This window comes from Notothenia coriiceps, unplaced genomic scaffold, assembly GCF_000735185.1.
Source record: "Notothenia coriiceps isolate Sejong01 unplaced genomic scaffold, NC01 NC01_scaffold00025240, whole genome shotgun sequence".
NCBI lineage: Eukaryota > Metazoa > Chordata > Actinopteri > Perciformes > Nototheniidae > Notothenia > Notothenia coriiceps.
In genome coordinates, this window is record NW_011357941.1 from 6,717 (window position 1) to 22,899 (window position 16,183).

General features: G+C 40.2%; 1 protein-coding gene across 1 annotated transcript; it reads right to left on the reverse strand.

Annotated features, from left to right (window-relative positions):
* Positions 1–1,276: 1,276 nt before the first annotated feature.
* Positions 1,277–2,181, reverse strand: LOC104956032 (F-box/WD repeat-containing protein 4-like). Its single transcript, XM_010783467.1, has 2 exons — positions 2,038–2,181; positions 1,277–1,946 (listed from the first exon to the last, which is right to left on the reverse strand). Exons 1-2 carry the CDS (start codon positions 2,167–2,169, stop codon positions 1,812–1,814), a joined length of 267 nt encoding a protein of 88 aa, XP_010781769.1. The 5' UTR covers positions 2,170–2,181; the 3' UTR covers positions 1,277–1,811.
* Between the last annotated feature and the right edge of the window lie 14,002 nt (positions 2,182–16,183).

The following is a 16,183-nucleotide window of genomic DNA, read 5'->3' on the forward strand; positions in this document are numbered from 1 at the left end:
TCAAAGTAGGGATGGGTATCGTTAGGATTTTATCGATACCAATACCGGTACTGCTTATCGGTATCTGTATTTTTCTTTACTCTTATCGATACTTTTCAATAATTTGGTGCGGGAGTCTCACAAAAATAATAAGAGCGCTGTTGAGAGAGATGACGAGTGGCATTTACAGTGGCCAATCAGAGGGGTCTCAAACCGGATACATCACACGGGATGAGGGTTCCCAACCAACCAGAATGGTTTAAAGTTAAACTAAGGAAGTAGACGTAACACATACCGATAGCAGCACCGTTTGTCCAGCGGCTTAACAGTATACCGATACCGTACAATCAGGTACCGGTATTGACTTAGTACCGGTTCTCGATACCCATCCCTAGGTACCGGTGATATTCACGTTCGGGTGATGCCTTTTCAAATGAGTGTGCAAGTTTGATGTATTGCCAGCCGCGTAACCAATGTTAGTTGTGTTCAACTAACATTGGTTACGCGGCTGGCAATACATCAAACTTGCACACTCATTTGAAAAGGCATCACCCGAACGTGAATATCACCGGTACCTAGGGATGGGTNCAGGTCTTCAAGTTTGTCCAGAAGTCTTCTCATCAGGGCTCTATAAATAAAGAACTACGGCAGATGTGTAATATTTAATGCAGGCGAATCGTGTATTACAATGCCGTTATGTGATTACTTTCAAAGAGAAAAGCAAGCACACGCAAAATAAAGTATTATTTTTTTTTTTTTTATGTTTTCGGATTTCACATTGCATAAACACCATATCCCAACGTGCATTGCGGCTAAACCATCCAACTATCGAGCTTAGGATCTTGCCTATGTCTGTTTCCGGTATTGTTTTTGACGGATTAATTTTGTTTTACACACAGTCCTTCACATTTAAATTTAAATTTACATTAAAGTATTTCGTGAGGCTTTCTAAAATGTTTTTAAATATAACTACGGTTCTAGTTGAAGAGTTTGTAAATTAACATGAAGCCAAGTTGTTGCCTGGCAACGCAAAAGCACAACGTCACGTCCGTTAATTCCACAACCGCACACATGGATTAACATCGATTTAATACATTAATGTGGCCTTTGTTTATGCTAAAAGAGGTGTCGACTAGCTGGGGAAACAAGAAAATCGGCGAAATCGAGTGTGACTATTAGAAAATAAATCATTATTATATATTGACAATAACAACCGACCGTCGTGGTACAGCATTTGCTTGGCATTTCCGGGTATTTGGGCCATGTTAACAATACCGTCTAACTGTCACGTTTGAAGGGACAAAATCGTGACATCTTCACGTTTCCCAACATGGTAAATCGTCACATGTTCACATCTTGCCGTGATACCGGTTTGGTGTAGACACCGGGTTGGTGTAGGTAGAGGCCATCTATTTTAATTTTCCTCTTTTTTTCCTCTATATCTCACAATCAAATACAGGTAAATTGTAGCTTGAGTCTTTTACCAACAGCCTACTTTAAACAGTTTTCTGAATTAGTTAAATAACAAATACATCTTGAACAAGTGGAGGTTATTCTAGTGCTTGTTGATCAGTAGGTACAGCCTTGGCTGTTTCACCCATCCATACAGGCTGATTCTGTTTAAGGTTTATACATTTAAGAGGTCACCATTAAAAACCCACTGACATTTAGACTATTATGAATTATTAACTCATCTTAATAAGCACTTCCTTATGAAACATACCTTGTGAAAATAAACAGCTTTATTGAACAGATTAATAAAAAATGATATGTGTGTGTGTGTGTGTGTGTGTGTGTGTGTGTGTGTGTGTGTGTGTGTGTGTGTGTGTGTGTCATCTGATGTAGACGTTGTTCTGTCTGAAGTCCAGTGAGTGCAGGGAGGAGGCGAGGGCAGCGTGCAGGTGAGAGCTGCTGAACCTCAGGCAGTACACAGGGCTGCTCACCGGGCGGGAGCTCAGCTGGAAGAACTGCACACGAAAAGGTACATTATAAAAAAACAACAGCAATAAGTGTATTGTGTAACATCTGCTCAGACATTGAGGATTTACAGCAGGTTACCTGCAGACATGCAGCCTGACGTTTGTCCCATAGACGCACCCCCCCGTAGTACGAGGAGCCGCTGGCTATCATGTGATTCCCGTCTGTCTGAAGGCAGTACAGAGCGCTGTCATGAGGCTCCTCCCACTCCATCACACACTTCCTGTTGGGAGCGAGGGGACAGTTTACACACATCACACTTAAAAATATGTCAAAGATATATGTGGAAGGGCTACTGTAAGTAGAGCATAAAAATCTCTACAACACCAAGTCAAATTCCTCGTACGTGTAAACCTACCTGGTAATAAACCTGTTTCTGATTCGTATTTCCTTGTCTTTTATTGCCAAAGTGTCTTCACAAAGTGCTTTAACCATAACCCGACACATTTGAATAGATAGTTCCATGGCAGAACAAATATATGGAACGAAGGGGTCAAATTAAATTGAATCATGATCCCAAAGACTGACTGAAGCGTGTGAGAAACGGTCACAGTTATTTTAATTCAGTTGTGATTGTTGTGTCACTTTTATTTAAGGTGACTAGATTTGATCCAATTTAAGTGTTCTGCATTACATAAGCACCAGGAGCGTTGCTGAGTCTGGGTCGGTTGGGGAAACAATTAAAAAATTATACTAGTCAAAAATGCTGCCGCTGAAAGCACTGAAAATGGAAAATCGAACTTTCAAACTATCAGAGCAGCAATAGAGTTACCTGTGGATGTTGTGGAGTTTTGGAGACAGTGAAACTATAGTGTTGTTGATAAGGCCTTGAACGTGTGTGTGTGTGTGTGCCGTGAATAGTACCGACGGCCCAGTAAAAGTGAAGCATTCCTTCCAAGGATTCGTTTTACCTTGTATAAGCATGAGTCGCGGGCCATGAGTGTCGGGGCGGCGTAGGTTACTTTGAGTAGATACACTGGCGCGGGCGTCGCTTATCGTTGTAGGTCTCAGTCTTTTTCTGTAGTTGTGTTGTCAATTTTACGTAAAAGTTTTTAAAATCGCACCGAATTTTATTATCAGCTTTTCTGTCGCGGAACAGCGGCCTAGTTCCTAACAGGGCAGGAGGAAGAGGAAAAGGAGCGACTTTCTACCACTCACATGAGTCCCTGCTCCTCAGTAATTGGTCGGCGGTTCATCCTCCATGTCCGAAATGAAGAAGAAATATAGGTATTTCTTTTTCATTTAGACAAATTGACTCCCAAGGTCCAGGTTGAGGGGGTGAATGATTTTTTATTTCGTGGAAATGGGTGGGACGCGGGGAGATATAGAGTCTACGTGGGACTCAGTAAAACAAATTCACTCGGGAAAGTTTTATATTTGTCATTTCTTCTGTTTGTTGGGTTGGTCGTAATATCCTATAATGATACTGAAACTGGTTTAAAAAAACAAAAACCCGACATATTTATTTAACTGGAACTTGTCAAACGACTAAATCTCATTGGTACCGTGGAAAAAATAGGTTAAGTTCGTGACCTATATAACATATATATTTGTTCCATACTACAAAACTAGACTGTGTTATTCTAAAACATTAACGTAATTTCATGTTTGTGTAAAAATAATAAACTTGGTGAGTCATGTCGAACCCCAAACAAATCTGTTCTAACCAAAAAGGTAGGTAAAAAATTTGTCGGTGGTGGGACACAATTGTTGCGAAAAATAAGTTGTGTCTATTTTAACTTAGTGGAAGGAGTCAGACGGTCGATAGTAGTATAGTTAGTTTTCGATGCTCTTCTTGTCGGAGAAGTCCTCCCTTGTTAATTCAGTGCGAAGGGCACACCACACACACACACACACACACACCACACACCACACACACACACCACACACACCACACACACACACACACACACACACCAACCACACACACACACACCAACACACACACACCACACCACACAACACACACACCACAAACAACAACCGCACAACACACACCCACCCACCACCACCCACCCACCCACCCACACACAAGAACGACGGGAGAACAGACCGGGACCAAAGGGAAGGGTAGGAGAATACCTACTCCGACGTGATAACCACCTAGCTACAGATAACCCCGTCCTTTATGAATACGGGTTTTATGAAGGGGAGAGTCCTTGGTGTCCCGGGGGCCGAAGACTGCGAGGGGTCGGAGCTCGTCGTGTGTGCGTGTGTGTGTGTGTGTGTGTGTGTGTGGTGTGTGTTGGTGTGTGTGTGTGTGTGTGTGTGTGTGTGTGTGTGTGATGTGTGNAAAAAAATAATAATAATACTTTATTCCAAGTGTGCTTGCTTTATAATAAATCATTATTATATTAATATTGACAATAACAACCGACCATCGTGGTACAGCATTTGCTTGGCATTTCCGGGTATTTGGGCCAGGTTAACAATACCGTGTAACTGTCACGTTTGAAGGGACGAAATCGTGACATCTTCACGTCTCCCAGCATGGTAAATTGTCACATGTTCACGTCTTGCCGCGATACCGGGTTGGTTATGGGATGTCTAAGAGGGTTTGGCCTGTGTAAGTGTGTAAGTGTGTGAAGACAGACTGCATGATACACCGAGAGAAGAAGAACAGACTGCGTGATATAAACAAACAACAAATAGAATGTGCGTTCCATTTTCACTCAACAACGAGAAGCTCATGGGGCTTTCCCGAACCTGTGTTCTGCAGTTAAATGAAATCTCAGATTTGCCTTCATAATAGTTTGTTTGGGTCCTTCACTTCCGTTTCGCTTCTCATGCACTGATTAGCTAGCTTAACAGCCAATCAGAGTGATTTCTTTTGCCGACTGCCTTTGGCCGACTGCCCGCCGATTCAACATGTTTTGGGCCGAAAAGGCGTCGGCACGGCTGAAAAGACCCAACGGTGCGGGACACACCAATCTGAGTAGGGCGTGTCGACGCTCATCGTCGGCCTGACGCCCACCGACAATCGGCCTGGTGTGTCCGTGCCTTTAGAGTAATTAGCCTTGTTTTCAGGACAGCTGCCCATGATGAAAGGTCCTCGTACCTAAAACATTTCTGTAAAACATGTTTTGTTTTTTGTACTTGTTAACAATGGATGTGTCCATATGTGAGTCTGTAGCATAACTGATTAAACGGGACCTCTTGCTCTTTAAATGGGCAGGGTTACTGAGACAAAAGGACGGACAGTTATTTTTAATAAGACATTTACTGTAAGTGAGTGAGCAGCTTTAGTCTGCTTACAGACTGAAGAAGCTGCTATGTCTATCTGGCTTTTTTCTCCATTCCAAATAATATATCCATCAAAAGCACATTTCCTATTGGATGTTTGTATTATTTATTCATTTTTGTTTAAGTAGTGAATTGCCCATGTTTGAGCTCATCTCCAACAAAAGGGTAGGAAGTCAGTGTTGCTGAGCCTAAATCTGCCTTTTCTCCGACTGCTAAGCAATCACGCAGATGTCTGGCCGTCCAGAATCTGCCATGTTGAAGACTGAAAAGCCAACACACACACAGAAACACACTCAGTGTTCTGATTTGTCTGTCTGATAGCGCTGTCAGTGAGACTGGATGTCGGAGAGAAGGAATCTATTACTGGATCGATTTGGCCATGCAATTAGGTGGCAATGGGAATTTCTCATTTCACTTTTCTCTGTGTAACAGTCGTCTCTCGGGAGCTTTGAAGGAGGGATAAAGTGATATACTGTGATGGCTGGCACACGATTAGAAAAGAGGCAGGATTATGGGAATGGATGTAAAAGCGTGTGCGTCGTGCTCCTTTGACAGATGTGGAAGAAGTGATTGAAGCGCATAAAGAGAGTAGTTTTATATAGAATCCTGTTCATCTGTCAGTGTGTAGCAAGATCCACACATTATATGACTTATTTACTTTGTTATTTGGCTCTTACTCATCTTCTGTTGCAGCTCATCCCCAATCCACTTTTCACTCAGCTCTTTTTCAGAATGGCTCAGTAATTGGCCATCCTGAAGACTTTACAAATGTTTGAGCAGCATTTCTCTTACGCATGACTTTAAATTGGCACTACTGAAACAAAGCAAATAACTTTGCAACAGATGTTCAAGTTTGGAAACTGGCCAAACATTTCTTCAAATTACCATCACATGCGTTTCTGTATGTGTGATGTGCAAATGTGCTGAAATAAAAGCCTTCTTGCTTCATCTATTCCTAAAACACATTCCAGTTGTTGGCAATTACTCAAGCTGTAAGCGCTGCACTTCCTCCGTAGTGCTCAGCGGAGTGAGAATATCATTGTTGCACAACTTTATACAACTTTTCGCCGAAATATGAACCCTGACTTTCCCTTAAACTAAGTAAGTGCTGTTTGTTTATGCACAAATATATTGGTTCACTGTTGGTCGCATCATATGAGGTCTATTTTGTACCAATTATTTTCAATATTTTGTAATATGCTCTTAAATATATAAGTAAATAGAGCCTAGTGAAAGTTATAGATTTATATTCATGATGTATTGTTATGTTCATCCAATATGTGCAAAAGACACAGAAGAAAAGAAGGTAAAGAAACTCATGCAAGGGTGGAATTTAGTCTTGTGGAAGCCTCTGTATCTGGTGTTAACATTGTTACACAGTGTTTGTTGTAAACCTAAGATCTGACATGGAAATTATAATAATATGAAAACATATTTTAGTTTTCCCTAAGTTAGTCAATGTTTAAGTCCTTTGGAAGGACCAATACACTTTTCAACAGCAAATTATTATAAGAACATCCCCACATTGCTTACCTCTGAAGACTTCTGTGACTCAGAGGATCCAAAGAGAGCCAAGCTATCATCAGTCTCAAGCCGAGTGGAAGATTAATCTGATTTCCTATTGTCACCATGTAGTCCTACCTACTGTAACGGCTGGGAGAGTTTTGCATCAGGACAGCGCCTGGCAGGACGGAAGAGGAAAGATTTAATGAAGCTTCCTCTGCTGGCTAATTAAAATCTTCCTCTCCCCCGCACTGTCATTAAGCAACGTTTTAACAGGAAGACGGGAGACAAGATAGCCTGGGAGTTTGTATACTCTCCTGCAGTACCTGGCGTGTGTGTTTGTGGTTAGTGTTTTTATGACTGTGAATGTCTGTATATGCGATTATAAGTGAGTGTTTTTCAGTGCCACGTTTTGGCCCAAGGCTTCCCTTTATTTTGATGATGTTTATCTGATCACATCAGACCTAAGGGGTTGACTCTGAATATATACGCGCAATTGCTGCCAAAGTGTTTCTTAAAAAACTGAAATAAAGTCTTACCCAATCTTCATTCTTCTCCACACCCTCTATGTGCCTGTGGATAGGCTAATGGGCTGCGGCATCATCGTCTGACACGAGACATTTTTCTAATATGTTTAAACTGCTGGAGGACTCCACTGGGGTTTAATTGCTATGGAAGTGCACAGATATAATTAAATCCCTTTACGCAGCCATGTTGCGTTATATTAGCATTTTATTTAGAGGTGGCGCTACTCTGTTAACTATATTGTGATTTACAGAAGAGCTGCTCAATTCTTTATTATGGAACATTTAGTCTCTCCCTCTCTGTTATTTTTATGCAGCGGAGACAGGGGACTTGCTCAAGGGAGCTCTTTGGCTCAGTGAACTAGTTGGAGAGATGCACATTCAACAACTTTTAAATGATTTCAATATGCTTATGTTGATATACTGTGTGTCTGCTGGAGGGAGTACCTAGCCCTAGAGCCTTTTGTGACTGTATTAAACTTTATTATGCAGGCTTTCAGCTGCATGTCTCAAAATGCACTAAACTCAAAGTGAACAGAAAGCTGAAATAACATTGTAATGAACCATTTGAAGATGGAGAACCTTATATTTGGCTTTTGTATTTCACTTCTTAAATTGTTTTTCTTATTCGACAGCTTTGTTGAAGCAACATGAGCAACATGTATCCACAATGGCCTGGTGTCCACTCGGCCAAAGCCCCTCATCATTTCCAATGTTGGTTTTTGTTTTGTGTGTATGTTTTGATTCTTTTGGTATTACTCAGTAACCTTGTTTTCCCAAGACAGGATGAACGCTTTGAACATTTTGCAATTTCCTCTAGATTATCAGCAAAATATAAAGAGGCAGCCTCTAAACTTGGTAATGTTCCAAATGATACCAAAGTATTCTTCTAATTTTTCTCACTTTACCCTCCAGACATAAATCTGTATTCTTTTTTTTCTTTAAAATGTAAAAGTAAAATACTTAAACCTTGCTGTAGTTATAGAATTAATCACAATTAAGATTAAATAGTCTTTTATTTTTGTCAGTAAAGTGAGGGAAACATTGTAATAAAATAGTTGTAACATGGTAATGTGGCTGGATAAAAAAACTCCTCTTTTTGTTAAAGGCATTGTAAAAAGCAAGTAAATGAGAAGAATCCATATTGCTTATCATCATGCATTCCTAACCTTTCTTTCTGATGACAACAACATTCTCTTAGAGAATAGTTCTGATGATAACTGCAATGGATTTATTGTAATCCAATTTTGAGTGGTCAAATCAAAATCCAAATGTTTTAAAGATGTCACAAACTGAACAGACACATTTATATCTCTAGGATGTGTAGGCAACTGGAATCACTGATGGGCGCTTCCTACTGTATCTGAACCGTAAATCCTTAATCTGGAGAAAACACAAGAAAGTAGCATTTTCAAAGCCTTCACATGACAGCAATATCTTTATGAAAGACTATGATAGGAACGGCCCCTTGTGGTGGATCCATTTAACCATTGGAAGCCACATTGCTTGGACCAACGACATCCAACAGTGCCAGTGACAGCTTTAATTTGGTAGCCGGCGGTCAACATGATTAGCGAACTGCAGGAGGCTTTTACAAAGTGGACCCACTGCCTCTCTCGCCCACGGTGTAGGAGGAGAGAAGCACAGGACAAGTATTGAGAAGATTGTTCAGGCAGATACAAACAGGCTGTGAAGATCATGTGAGGAGCTGCTCCTAATGGATGTTCTATTTTTATTTTAGGACATCATGTGAGGAAAAGGTGTTCCATTTTTAAACAATATTTGTATAGGTACTTAATTATGTTTCCTTGGTTTTGAGCAACAATAAACATCTTGAATCTTGCATCTACAGTAAAAGCACACATTTAGTATGCATAAACCTTGTAGTCATTACATTGGAAAAGAAGAATGACATGCACCAAATAAACAATAGATTTTTACATCCAACACATTGAAAGATATATTATTCATCCAAACACACCATTGCTTAATTTTCCAGTTGGCAGGGAGTTGATGTGTTCAGATAAGATTTATTGATCATGTTGAGCGCATTAGTTTACCCACTGTGTTCAGTTAAAAAGCAATAACACATTTTATACCCTCTGTTCCATGCGAATGTAATAACACTAAACTAATTACGCAAACTGGGGACAGCGGTAAGATTTGTAAAAGCTCAAGCTGCGTGCCGACTGTGTGCCGTCTTCAGCGAGAATATTTGAAGTTATACGCAGATATTTGATTAATTCATACACACCTCGTCTCTCCCCATTCACTGACTTACAGGGCAGTGACTTTGTTTACACTTTATACTCAGCTAATGGCTTATTCTTGTTAATGACCCGATCCACCACCTTTATTCATTTAAAATCTTATGGTTAAAATAATAATATTTGAGATCAAAAGCACCATTAAGAAAAAGGCTTTTTTCTCACCAAAGTATAATATTTTTCCTTTCAAACGAATATTCACATATATCTTGAAATTCCATGTGAGAACAGGCAAAGTAGAACACTCTGCAAGCAAGATATAACATGTTGTGCTTTGTAAATTTTAATCAAATTTCAAATTCAATATCAACTATCTTGCATTATGACACAATCTTCTTCGACCCTGTTCTGGGCCATGTGTCAAAATCTAGTTGTAACACCTTTATTGTTTTACCTTATATCGTGCACACATGGCGTGTTTTTTGTTGTTGTGCTAAATAAAGTCATGTTTCATCCACTGACACACAGAAAGCCTTGGGGTAGGTATTCCAATAAAGGAGTATGGTGTCTGCCTCCCTGCGCAAAATACAAAGAAGCTGCTATCTATAGTGTACTGTGTGCACTGTGTGTGATGGTAACTTAAAGGCAACAGGGGCCCAATAGCATTTCCTCTGCACCTGGGTCCCCAAGCAGGTTAATCTGATCATGGACATACTGCTGATCTCTGGGTGTACCCCAGCTATTATCTCCTGAACAAGACCAAAGGAGGTAAAACCTAGCTGTTAAGAAAACATGGGAATACATTGAGTCTTGGTTTAGTTCATGGCCTCTTGAAACCACAGATTTTATATCATATTGATGTGACCTTCTTTAGCAATATCAGAGGTGCTATAAGATGTATCATTTACGAACATTGCAGAAGAAAGAGGAACCTTTGTAGCCTGTGAAATAGACTATAATAGCTTTCTGCAGAAGACTGCAGCCAGAATTTTGACGGGGACTTAAAAAGAGAGCATATTACCTCTAAACACTACATTGGCTTCGAGTAGGCACTGGAATTGGCTCTAAGATCCTTTCGGCTTGTCTATTAAGGCTGAATGGCCTTGTTCCACAATGTTAAACATGCCACGAAGCCATGAGCCATCCAAATTTCCCAGGTCATTTGGTACTGGTGGTCTTGTTGTCCCAATTGTTCATTTCAGTGAACTGTTCCGATGCTTTTTTTATACCCCAAGTTGGTAAGGCGGCTTCCCTGACGACTATGTCTATCAAATGTTCTCTTTGTTGCCTCCTAACAATCCATTGTCCATCTTTTTGACTAAATATTTAGTTATGTGACCAAATGGATGTCATTTAATCATTTTATTATCTATCTTGTAAAATGTTTCATTATCAGTTTCTCATTTTATTAAGTCAAATGTATTTTTATCCAAGGCACATTCTCTATTCTTTGATATATATTTTTTTGAAAAAGTATAATCTGAAATCCTATAATGTTTCACGACCAAGTAATGAAATATACTCCTAAAGATCAGAGAGTTGCAGAATGTTCCGTGAAATCTCCCTTCATGCAAACATTATAGAAATGTTGCTTTCTCTCCACATACAATCATCGTCACACACACACGTTTACGTTTGTATACATTTTGAATACTGTGCATTTCTGCTGCTCCTAGGTCTCATATCAGGCCAATAAGTATTAATTTTTCTTCATCATATGCTGTTATCACTGTATATATAAAAAAAACATATTAAACTCAAATGAAAAGAATAGCAAAGGATTTGAGGAAATGTAGCATCCATCAGCTTTTCCCCTCTCTCTCCCATCAGTGGTAATTGATATTTGAGGCTTCGTTTTGCGCCCTGGACTCTTTTTCTTGAAATGAGCTTTTGGACCGAAGAGAAAACAGCTGAGCCGGTGGAAATGGAATTGGTTGTGTGTCGGTGCATGAGAGAGTGGGATTATCCCAGCGTAATGTCAGCCTTATTAAACACTATTACTCTCTATACATCAGAGAGGGATCTGAAAAGGATATACTGCCAGCTCATCTGTGTGTGTAAATTGGGATTATACGCCCATAAATTAGAGATATTTTTACTTGGTATCAGATATTATCCAGTGATGTGGTCAACTACTGTTGCAACTATTATTTTCCTATTCTATTAATTGCTTCAACATTTTATGTTAATCTATGTTGAATCTATTCATAATTTGGTCTATAAAATGTCAGGAAAAAGTCCAAAAATAATTCTTAAAGTCCAAGGTGCATTTTCTTCAGTTGTAGTGTAATCGGGGGCGGATCTACCGGGGTGGCATGGGGTGGCAACTGCCACCCTAAAAATAGGCCTTGCCACCCCAGTTGGCAGATTTGTTTTGAAAGAAAAGTTGTGGCTCATCAGACATTTATGAGAGAAAGTCTCTAATATCCGAGTTCAAGTAAACGCAGCACAAGACGCGAGTCTTGTAGCCCCTCCCCCGGCCCTGAAAATAGGATTGGCGGCGATTTCATTTGAACAGGACTGCGCAAAACGAGAAGCATTCGGACCCAAGTATACCTCATTTACACCAACGCAACTCCGGTTCAGGCTCCGTGCTAGAGCTTTTCAGGTTCAGAACCGGTTCTTCGGTTTAGCTCCGGCTCTTTTCACACTGCCCAGAGTCCGACTGGTGCTGCGTCATTGCGTCATCGTTTGCGTCATGACGTAACCGTTTGCGTGCCTGCTTCATAAAGCCAAAGCGTGCGGAAAACCCTCACAGTTGACACCGACAACAACAACAATGGCCGATTGTGCTCCAGCTTCCTCTGTACCTCTTCGGAGGAACAGATTCCCAGTAGGTAGCTGGTCTCTTCAGTGGACCACTGCTGCTTGTTAAGTTTCTCCATCGTTGTGTACAAACTGGATAAAACGCCGGCTTTTTGTTGTTGTTCAGGAGTTGATCCCGCCCCTGCCCCNACACTTATAAAATAGCACTTTACCTCTGCTTACACCTATATGCTATTTTATATGCTGTGAGCTGATTATCGAGCCTTCATTGTAAGAGTCGCGGGTACACTGTGTATGTGCGTATTCCACTGTAGCGCCCGGTACATTAATGGGAAACACTAGTTTGTGCATGTTCAATACATTTGTAACACTGTACACATGAACGTTTCTTTTTTTGGTTCACCAAAAAAAAAATCTCACTCCAAGCTGAACTCAAATGTTGGCAGCCCTGCATAAACACATAAATAAATTACTCAAATTTCACTTATTGCAAAACCGCATTCATGCACCGTCTGTTTTAACCACAGAGCGAGTCACAATAGTCCAATATAAGCATGAAACAAACACGGCCGAGTTCAAGTTATATTCCCCGGGTGAGCTGAGCAGGCAGAGTCCCTGTAGCATCACAGAGCTGTTAGCAGAGAGACAGGAAGCTACCAGCAGTAGTCACTGGACAGAGCTGTCACTCAATGTGACCCCGCCCTAATGTATGCAAACCCTTTAAGACCTAATATAACTAAAGGGGTTGCGTTATTAAACAATTCGGTCACCAATCCATAGTCATAAAGGGGGAATTTAACTATACAGCGAATATGTTTTTTTGAACCACGATGCAAACATGTTTATTTCTGCTTTAAATTTGGGCCTTTTAACATGGGGGTCTATGGAAATTGCTCCCTTCTGCAGACTGCTCCTACTGGCCACTAGATTAACTGCAGTTTGAGGCACTTCGTTATTTGCCTCCCGGCTCTGCCCCAGAGTTTGCCGCTTGATTTTACTTCAATGGTGGTTGAGGAAAATGCTGACTTGATTTTGGCACTTATTGAAAAGTCAAGTGTGATAGATAAATAGTTTGTACCTTTTTTATGTTGCCTTTGTTCAGAACCAGGTTAGCTATCTACAATTATTTCCAGTCTTAAATCTTGGCTGAACATTAAAGGTCCCATGGCTGTAGCTCATATACCATACAGACATGAAAGTATTGACCTTCTCATTTAACCCTTGACAAAAATGCAACTTTCCATATCAGACTCTTCCTTTAAGACTTCTTGCTCTGAACCAAAGTGTACAGAAGATAGATTGAGAAAGCCACTGACATCACCATTTTTACACTCAACCATTTGCAGGGCAACAAGTGTCCCATTCCACTAGTAGTTTATGAGCTCCAATTCCCACCAGCTAGCGATACACACTGTCAGGATTTACAGTTATGATCTGGCATTAGAGCTATCCTAATACGGGTCAGCGCTGTCTGGGAGCCAGTCAGGACATTATCTCAGCAGTCAAGTTCAGACTATAAAAACACTACTTTACTGTCTATCCCACCCACCGTTTTGTCTCCAAAGTTAAGATTTAGGGACCAGCTCCCCACTGTCTCAGTTATTGGATGTCTTTTGTGAAGTTTACTACTCTGTTAGATCATTTTGCACAAGACTCTCTCTCTGTGGCTATAAACAGTGCCATAAAGGGATCAGTGTGGCTGACCTCTGTAAAGTCCATAAAAAGATCTCTGTCTCTGATAATGTCACTGATATATAAGCGATAGCCGTGCCCGAATGGGCACATTCAGCACTGTCTTTGGTGAAAACATGGCCCTTACTGTCCTGTTTTCTTTATTTTTCAATCTTCTTCTCATTGTCTGATTGTTAATTAGTTATTCTAATTTATTTTCTGTTTGTCTTTATCCCTCTCTGACCTTTATATCCCTAAGAAAGCACTGATACAATTCCCTAAACTGGACGCCAATATCGAAACTTTAATATTTGTGTTGAATACATTCATTTGATGCATGATTTCTCTGCTGATGCTTAGATTAATGTTCCTGAAATGAAGAAATGTGCAAGGCCATTTCTATCGCATAACAACATTAACACATTTTGCTTGATTTTGCTTCACGAATTTTCAACTATTAGTATGTGAGGATTATATCTAAAAATGCCTTGAGAGGACACATGCTGGTTGAGAAGTAAACATGGATGTTACCCATGATGGATTTAAAAAACAGTTATACACACTGCGTTTAAATGAGTATTGTAAACATAACTTCTGTACAAAAATCTATCTTTAAAGATAAAATAAGTAATAAAGGACACAGGTGTGCAGAGAGGGAACAGAGTCAGGTGATGGGAATGACTAGACAACTAAACAGGGGTGAGTGGTTGTACAAAATGTAAAGAAAGACACATCAGGAATGGAAGGGAAAATACCGCAATGAAAACAGCCCGAAGAAGGGGGAGAGTCCTGAGAGGCAGAAAGGGCATTCGTATTTAACAAAAACATGGTTCTCTTAAAGTAGAAGTAGACATTGCACTAGACAGTGATTTTATGGCGCTGAAAAGCTCCAAGTGTAAGCGATTCAAATCCTTTATTACATCTCAGACACCCCCAGTCTGCCTTTTGTCAATGGGAGAGATAATTAGCTCTTATTATCCTTGTTAATAGTATTGGCTTTTTCCTTCTTACAAAAACGGCCTGCATTAAAAGAGCGTATTACTTCCATTACCTGTGATCACCAATCATGAATCTCCAGTCATTGGATTTTATCAAACCCTAATGCAATGCATTAAACCATCATTTTACTAAATACCATTCCCAACCGTCACAAGAGGGTCCATAAAGGAATACATTTATATAGTGAATGGTTTGCAATAATGACCTTATATTTATTTAGAAATTAGTTTTAAAGCTGAAATATTGATTTCTGATTATGATGTTGATGAGTACAATATAGTCTGATATTATAATTAAGGAAAGAAAATTCTCTCACACCCATGGCCTTTTCCTCTTTCCTTTTTCAGTCACCTCTTTTCACTAAATGAGCAAACACCATTCTGAACACTTTGGCAGAGATGTGTTTGAGAGGGCCGCTAATCCTCAAGTGCAAATCAGAGATAGCGCTCAGTGCTTTGAGCTAATGAAGAGAGGCAAAGGCTGATGGGACGCACTGACACCGAGTATAGAGGAGGTGTTTACATTTCAAGTGTTTTAGAATGTTGTTCCTGATTGAATGTGAATCTATTAAACCCAGAAGCTGTAGAGAGGTGTGACTTCTCCCTATCTCTGGTGTTAGGAGGGGCTGCATAGTGTGTCACGACGAGAGGCAGTGAATGTGTACTTGTATGTGAGATTAGTGATATTACACCACATATATGAGAGAACCTAATACTGGTTTTCTGATTTGTATCATGGTACTGTATCATATTTCACTCGAATTGCCAGGCTTTTTATTTTATTTGGAAGCCAATCTGATGTCCCATGAGCAAGGAAAATAAGGTTCCCCTTGTGAAGTATGATGAATATCGTTATGTATGGAGGAAGATAAGGATGAGGCACTCTGATAATATACAAGATATGTGTAGACAAGATGTGTACTGTGTCATCACAGGGAAAAGCAATAAGGCTTTTATTTGTATTGTTTCATAGCTGTTATAAACTGAGGAGGGTAATGTTTGTTCGGCTGAAACTGAAAATAGGCTTGCTTTTTTTTTTTCATATGCAATAAGTTCCAGCCTGCATCTCGCCTATAACGCCACCATCTCTGCAATGATCTCTCATCCTTTGCTTCGCCTCCTCACCGCGCTGCCTTTGATTTCAAGAGCTGAACTATTCTGCAACATTTGTTGATGTGGTCCTGCAAGTAAATGCTGCAGAATTGTGCTCCTCTTGGAATTGTTCTTCTTCGCTGACCACCTGGAGAGGAACCCACCTTCCTCGGCTATGCATGGCAAAGAGACAGAGAGTGTGATTTTCTCATGTGCGATAGCC

What these genes read in the sequence shown, in the direction of transcription:
- LOC104956032 (XM_010783467.1), bottom strand. Translation starts at nt 2,169, where the DNA reads ATGGAGTGGGAGGAGCCTCATGACAGCGCTCTGTACTGCCTTCAGACA. An exon ending in GTCAGGCTGCATGTCTGCAG is followed by an intron (nt 1,947 to 2,037) that starts GTAACCTGCTGT and finishes TTTCGTGTGCAG; the next exon opens with TTCTTCCAGCTGAGCTCCCG.